This window comes from Pecten maximus, chromosome 11 (genome assembly GCF_902652985.1).
Source record: "Pecten maximus chromosome 11, xPecMax1.1, whole genome shotgun sequence".
Classification (NCBI taxonomy): Eukaryota; Metazoa; Mollusca; class Bivalvia; order Pectinida; family Pectinidae; genus Pecten; species Pecten maximus.
Genome location: NC_047025.1, coordinates 28,023,051 through 28,030,812, shown reverse-complemented (window position 1 = coordinate 28,030,812; position 7,762 = coordinate 28,023,051). Strand labels below are relative to the sequence as shown.

At 39.1% G+C, this 7,762-nt stretch overlaps 1 protein-coding gene across 1 annotated transcript; it reads left to right on the top strand.

Annotated features, from left to right (window-relative positions):
• The first annotated feature begins 1,376 nt into the window (after positions 1–1,376).
• LOC117337748 (crystal protein-like) lies at positions 1,377–6,615 on the top strand. Its single transcript, XM_033898855.1, has 5 exons — positions 1,377–1,604; positions 2,387–2,510; positions 3,033–3,225; positions 5,217–5,353; positions 5,563–6,615. The coding sequence occupies exons 1-5, from the start codon at positions 1,441–1,443 to the stop codon at positions 6,556–6,558; spliced, it is 1,614 nt and encodes a 537-aa protein (XP_033754746.1). The 5' UTR covers positions 1,377–1,440; the 3' UTR covers positions 6,559–6,615.
• Positions 6,616–7,762: the final 1,147 nt, after the last annotated feature.

Genomic DNA, 7,762 nt, shown 5'->3' with positions numbered 1-7,762 from the left:
CACTTGGTCAGTGTTAGAGTCATGCCTGGTCTAGATGGACACACTTGGTCAATGTTAGAGTCATGCCTGGTCTAGATGGACACACTTGGTCAATGTTAGAGTCATGCCTGGTCTAGATGGACACACTTGGTCAATGTTAGAGTCATGCCTGGTCTAGATGGACACACTTGGTCAGTGTTAGAGTCATGCCTGGTCTAGATGGACACACTTGGTCAGTGTTAGAGTCATGCCTGGTCTAGATGGACACACTTCGTCAATGTTAGAGTCATGCCTGGTCTAGATGGACACACTTGGTCAGTGTTAGAGTCATGCCTGGTCTAGATGGACACACTTGGTCAGTGTTAGAGTCATGCCTGGTCTAGATGGACACACTTCGTCAATGTTTAGAGTCATGCCTGGTCTAGATGGACACACTTGGTCAGTGTTAGAGTCATGCCTGGTCTAGATGGACACACTTGGTCAATGTTAGAGTCATGCCTGGTCTAGATGGACACACTTGGTCAGTGTTAGAGTCATGCCTGGTCTAGATGGACACACTTGGTCAGTGTTAGAGTCATGCCTGGTCTAGATGGACACACTTGGTCAATGTTTAGTCATGCCTGGTCTAGATGGACACACTTGGTCAGTGTTAGAGTCATGCCTGGTCTAGATGGACACACTTGGTCAATGTTTAGTCATGCCTGGTCTAGATGGACACACTTGGTCAGTGTTAGAGTCATGCCTGGTCTAGATGGACACACTTGGTCAATGTTAGAGTCATGCCTGGTCTAGATGGACACACTTCGTCAATGTTTAGAGTCATGCTTGGTCTAGATGGACACACTTCGTCAATGTTTAGTCATGCCTGGTCTATATGTACTCAGTGAAAAAGCAACTAACCGAATAATGTGATCGATCGACATAGACTGGTTAAATTGCCCCAAGTTAAAACATGGCCGAATGGGACAATATCATGGTTTGTAATGTATAGTAATTTATTGCATTTTTGCCAGTGAAATATAGAAAATTACCAAACTAATAAAACTTATATTTTCACGGTAGAGATGAGCTGCGTATGACAGAATATATCGATATTTTTCACCCGTGTTTCGCACTTGTGAAAATATCGATATTCTGTCATACTCGTGAACTATAGAGTTATGATACATGTGTATATTCAAAGGGGAAACCATTCAATATCCTCTATGTATTTAATGTCGTTTTCCAAATGTAACGTCATATTTAATATTCACTATTCGTGATATACACTATCTATCACCTACTATTCACAGTACGATATCTTAGATACACAGATCGACGTTATTTACATTAGATGTCACATGTCCCAGATAAGGTGGTGAATGTTTGTGTACGGAGTCCAATCACAAGTAGACATACTATTTACATCACTGTAATGATTACTAGTTACTGAGAATCGTGTATTTACTTTCACTGAAAAAAATGAAAATCTGCATAACTGTTGTGATGCTCATCATTGGGGTGACGAGCGGCGATACCGATGTTGTTATACAAACTAAGCAAGGTAAACTGACAGGAGTGAAAACCGAAAGTAACCTCAAGTTCCTCGGAATCCCGTACGCAGAGCCACCTACCGGCAAGTTAAGGTTAGTGAAGCACGACAGATTGAAGGCAATTTTAACTCATATACAAACATATTTGTTTCTTGTTTAAATCACAAAGTAATATGTATACATAATATACGGCATTGTGTAGATTCGTTTTCAAAGGCATTAGAAAGCCTGATTTTCAGCGACAACAAATTAATTTTATTTTTATTTTTTGATTAACTGGACACAGAGACGTATATATACCATATATACATGTATACCTGATATACAAGTCTCTGCTGGACACTAACAAAACCAGAAAATTACTTTTTACGATAGTAAATCGTCGATTTTTGTTCAATTACATGAGCTTTCATGTCACATCATTAGTAATACCAACATTCGTACATGTAACTACCTAAAAGGAAACTCTTTAATATTATATATAACCCATATTGTATGATGAAAACCCAAGAAAAAAATGACACATTTAGGGGAATGCTACCAAATAGTACAGTGATGAATTATCAAAGATTCTCTTATGATTAATATAAGCATTAAAATATCAAATATTTTATCACATATTAATAATTTGGACTGATCTCTCGTACATTAAATATTACAAATCAATAATTTGGACCGGTATCAGATACATAGACTAGAATTAGTGAAATACATTACTATCGAATTTCACTAAATGGTGTCGTTTGCCTTGGATTACCCATACAAACTATATAAAAGGCTTATTTCCAATGAGGTCCGTGTAAATATAAATATTTCCACTTTTGTTAAAATACAAGTTTTTAATTGATAACGTCTTCCATTTGACAAATGTATAGATGGGTGGATCCAGTGGTACGGTCACCATGGACACCAGCCGTATACGACGCAACCAAGTTGAAGCCCGGATGTCCACAGAAAGGATGTTTCGACATGAACCCAGCGTTCGTTTGTCCAACAGAGGTATGCTGGGGTAACCATCATATAATCAGGAGAAGTATTACACCGGATATGACGTATGTGTTTGGGATATAAAAATATAACTAGACTGTTTGTGGCGGCTTGGGTAGGTCTATAAACTAGACTACAGGCTAGGTAAGGAGGCACTCAACTTCATGGTCAAGTGAGGCAATGAAGATGTAAGTGAAGTTTTACAGAGGAGAGAAGAGATGTGGGCATCTGAAAGCTAGTCATCTCTTATAATTTACGCAATGGAATCAGCAGGTACCATTCTGAAGTCATGCCTATTGGGATAAAACGGGAAACAAAATTTTTCTTTATTCGTCAGATAAAGGATAGCCCAATCGGCAACTATAATATGAGAAATAGGTACTGTGGATCAATTCGGTTTGATGATTAAAATGATCTCTCTTATGGGCCCAATTGAACGATATATATCCAATTTTATATTTTCAAAAATAAACAAATAAATAAATACATAAATATGGATATGTATTCCTGAATGTATTTAATATGTTTCTTCAGGTATCAGAGGACTGTCTGTACCTAAACGTGTTTGCCCCAGTCACTGCCAATAGTTCATCTCCGAACATCCCTGTTCTAGTCTACATCCACGGCGGCAATTTTGTCCATATGAGTTCCAACGCTGTGCTGTTTGACGGTTCCGTACTGTCTGCGAATGGAGAGATCATTGTAGTCACCTTAGACTACAGACTAGGTAAGGGGAGATAACTGTAGTCACCTTAGACTATAGACTAGGTAAGGGGAGATAACTGTAGTCACATTAGACAAGGAGGGGATATCATTGTAGTCACATTAGACTACAGACTAGGTAAGGGGATATAACTGTAGTCACCTTAGACTACAGGCTAGGTAAGGGGAGATAATTGTAGTCACCTAAGACTACAGGCTATGTAAGGGGAGATAATTGTAGTCACCTTAGACTACAGACTAGGTATGGGGAGATAATTGTAGTTACATTAGACTACAGACTAGGTAAGGGGAGATAACTGTAGTCACCTTAGACTACAGACTAGGTAAGGGGAGATAACTGTAGTCACCTTAGACTACAAACTAGGTAAGGGGAGATAACTGTAGTCACATTAGACTACAGACTAGGTAAGGGGAGATAACTGTAGTCACATTAGACAAGGGGAGATCATTGTAGTCACCTTAGACTTCAGACAATGTAAGGGGAGATAACTGTAGTCACATTAGACAAGGGGAGATCATTGTAGTTACATTAGACTACAGACTAGGTAAGGGGAGATAACTGTAGTCACCTTAGACTACAGACTAGGTAAGGAAAGATAACTGTAGTCACATTAGACAAGGGGAGATCATTGAAGTCACCTTAGACTACAGACTAGGAAAGGGCAGATAACTGTAGTCACATTAGACTACAGACTATGTAAGGGGAGATAACTGTAGTCACATTAGACAAGGGGAGATCATTGAAGTCACCTTAGACTACAGACTAGGAAAGGGCAGATAACTGTAGTCACATTAGACTACAGACTATGTAAGGGGAGATAACTGTAGTCACAACCTGGCACGTCCTTAAATGACCCTGGTTGTTAATAGGATGTTAAACAAAAACAAACCAAACAAACCAAACTGTAGTCACATTAGACTAGGGGAGATCATTGTAGTCACCATAGACTACAGACTTGGTTAGGGAATGTACTTGTAGTCATCTTAGACTAAAGCTATGTAAGGGGAGATAATTGTAGTCGTCTTAGATTACAGATTAGGTAAAGGGAGATAATTGTAGTCACCTTAGACTACAGACTCATTCGGAACTCCTCTGAGGTAACTATGTAATCTTAGACTACAGATTAGGTAAGGGGAGATGATTGTAGTCACCTTAGACGAAAGCTATGTAAGGGGAGATAATTGTAGTCAGATTAGATAACAGGCTCGGTAAGGGGAGATAATTGTAGTCACCTTAGACTACAGACTCGGTAAGGCGAGATTATTGTAGTCACTTTAGATTGCTGACTCGGTAAGGGGAGATAATTGTAGTCACATTAGACTACAGGCTAAGTAAGGGGAGATAATTGTAGTAACCATAGACTTCAGACTCACTCGGAACTCCTCGGAGGTAACTACGTAATCTAAGACTACAAACTAGGTAAGGGGAGATAATTGTAGTCAAATTAGACTACAGACTAGGTAAGGGAAGATCATTGAAGTCACCTTAGACTGAAGCTTTGTAAGGGGAGATAATTGTAGTCACCTTAGACTACAGGCTAGGTAAGGGGAGATAATTGTAGTCACCTTAGACTACAGACTAGGTAAGGGGAGATAACTGTAGTCACATTAGACTACAGGCTAGGTAAGGGGAGATAATTGTAGTCACATTAGACTACAGACTAAGTAAGGGGAGATAATTGTATTCACCTTAGACTACACACTCGGTAAGTAGACTACAGGCTAGATAAGGGGAGATAATCGTTATATATTTAGACTAAAATGATAAAAGTATCCGTAGTATAGGGAATAATGTGAAGTGTAATACAGTTTCTGATGGATAACATAACAACCGGAACTTTGTGTCATCTCGTTATATCTCCCTGATGAGAATGAACAAAGGTCACCTGTCCTTCCTAGATATACAAAATATAGGTAAAACTTATTTTCTAAATTCGCAAGATGATCAAGTCGATATTTTTTACTGTAATACGACAACCCTTCGTATGAACTCAGGTGCTCTAGGATTCCTAGTAACTGCTCCATCAAACACAGCACCAGGAGCCAAGGGTAACTATGGCATATTGGACCAGCGTATGGCACTCAAGTGGGTCAAGGACAACATCCGGGACTTCGGTGGAGATCCTGACAAGGTATCATTGTGTTACATACGGAGTCATAACAATAACATGCTATTGTTAACAATCAATCTGATTTAAGTTTGTTATAAATCAAAACGTTATCATATAGCATGAACACCGATCAAATGAAGTTCTGAGATATCTCAATGTAACAGAATATGTCATGTAAAGTCTAGAACTACCAGCATCTGAAATCTGATTCATGTTTCTGGTCATGCAAGGTAACCTTAAGTGGACAGAGCGCAGGCGCACAGTCAGCGGTGATACACATGATGACCCCACAGAGTTCCCAATACTTCCGTAATGTGATCATAGAGAGCTCTCCGTTTAGCATCCCCTACAAGACCCGGATCGAGGCTTTGTACCTTGGCGACCTACTGGCTGACGGTCTTGGTTGTCCCCGGGGTGATATAAGCTGTATGGCATCAAAATCGGCAGATGACATAGCAACAGTACAACATACAATTCGCACAGACCCAACATCAATCAAACTTCTGGACTTCTTTGAGCCTCTCGGACCATTCGTAGACGGAGATGTCGTCCCTTATCAACCACTAGAGGCGATGAATCGCGGCATCTTGAAAGACATACCAATATTGATAGGGACAACTTCCGAGGAGACCCGAATATATATATACGAAGCTTGGAAGAAAAACATGACGGTACCTTTATACTCTGCGGCACTTCTCGGAACTTTCGGTCCAAGTAATATCGCGGGAGTGCTGAAGATGTATCCTCCTGTCCACGTAAAGGATGAGAGAGACGACTTACAACATGCTAGTACAGATTTCATATTTAGCTGCTCCAAGCGAAATTTCTCAAGAATAGCTATTGAACAAAACAAAAATGATGTCTTTAATTACGTTTTCGACCACGCGTTCTCGTTTGATGGTTGGGGTCCAAATTTCACGTGTTGCAAGAATCATGTGTGTCACGGATCTGAGATCCCGTATATGTTTCAGCCTGCTTTGAAAAACATGACATTGAATGCTGATGAAAAAATAATGGCAGATGCATTAGGTAAATACTGGTCTAATTTTGTGAAATCTGGAAATCCGAACAAAGGTGGAGCATCCCCTCCCGCCATCCAGTGGCCAAATTACAATAATGCCACTAATTTCTCCGCCCTACAGTTCTCCACGCCCCGTAACTACATTGTAGTTAATGTGAAACAGGAACTGTGTGATTTCTGGGATACCGTGGGGTACAGTGCTTAACGAGTACATCCATTTTACATAAATACTCAATTTGTAATAAAATCTTTGTTTTATTTACCTATAGTTTTGTTAATTAGATTAAAATAGAGAAGTCCCTCTTCCGTATAGTGAGATAAATTTGTTATTAAAACATTTATTATCTTCTACTCTATTTCTCAATGTAACTATATATGGAATACTAATCAAATAAATCATTTTAATTACATTTTGTGTAACGTGTGTTAAACATACTCCAGCTTCCGGTAGTGATGGTTAAGGACACGTTGCATTGTGAACATTGGCCATACCCATACTGAAGATATAGCAAGCTTGAGTAGAAAATACACAATTAGTGTTCAAAGATGTAAATGTGTTAGTACCCTGACTTGGAACCATATCCGTCTTTGTAGATGGGATTTAATTGAGTGTAATGGTATAAATCGTAATTGGCCATCATGAGTACTGAGATTCTGATGTGACCGGAAGTAAGGTCACGCTGTCGTGCCCTAGTCGGACTTCTCCGCGTCATCACACTTTAAGTGGTCATAGCATACTCTTTCAACGGTGGACAGTTTCCATGCATGTCTCATCTCCAAAGGTCACTTCTAGGTTTGCAGCAAGAGACAAATCACAAAAACATCAATGTTATCACTAATCTAAAGACCTTCTATGAGATCCTTTTTTCGGTGTCTTACATCTTTGATATTGAATGTTTCTTTCTCAGAGAAATGTGATTTTTTTATTCCTCGGAGGAATATGCATTTCTACGGTTATACTAGATAGTCGATCTGTTTTATAATTATTCGTTAAAGCTAAGGACAAGCCCGTATTCATGATGCTATTCTCATGTTCAAGCATGGAATCTGTGCTAAACCCAACTTTCTTTAAACTCGCTTTAATAATGAAATAGCAGTTTAAAAGAATAACCTAAGCATTTTGAAAAATATATGATTTTAGTCTTTCCGAAATTCATTCAAATCATTGAAAAATATTGAGTGGGGTATCAGATTTATCACCAAAAGTATTTGAGCCTAAGCACAAGATGTGTATTTGAGCACGAGTACGGTTTCATGAATACAGGCCTAGCTATTGTTCTTTGCCAGTTTCACAGAAGAAAATAGCAGTCTCGGACATTTTGAATGCTCAAGTCTTAGACGGGGTTTGTTTCAACAGAATCCTCTTAACCCTTGATCCCTTTGGAGACTAATGATGATCGAAAACAGAG

What these genes read in the sequence shown, in the direction of transcription:
- LOC117337748 (XM_033898855.1), top strand. Translation starts at nt 1,441, where the DNA reads ATGAAAATCTGCATAACTGTTGTGATGCTCATCATTGGGGTGACGAGC. An exon ending in CCACCTACCGGCAAGTTAAG is followed by an intron (nt 1,605 to 2,386) that starts GTTAGTGAAGCA and finishes ACAAATGTATAG; the next exon opens with ATGGGTGGATCCAGTGGTAC. An exon ending in CGTTCGTTTGTCCAACAGAG is followed by an intron (nt 2,511 to 3,032) that starts GTATGCTGGGGT and finishes ATGTTTCTTCAG; the next exon opens with GTATCAGAGGACTGTCTGTA.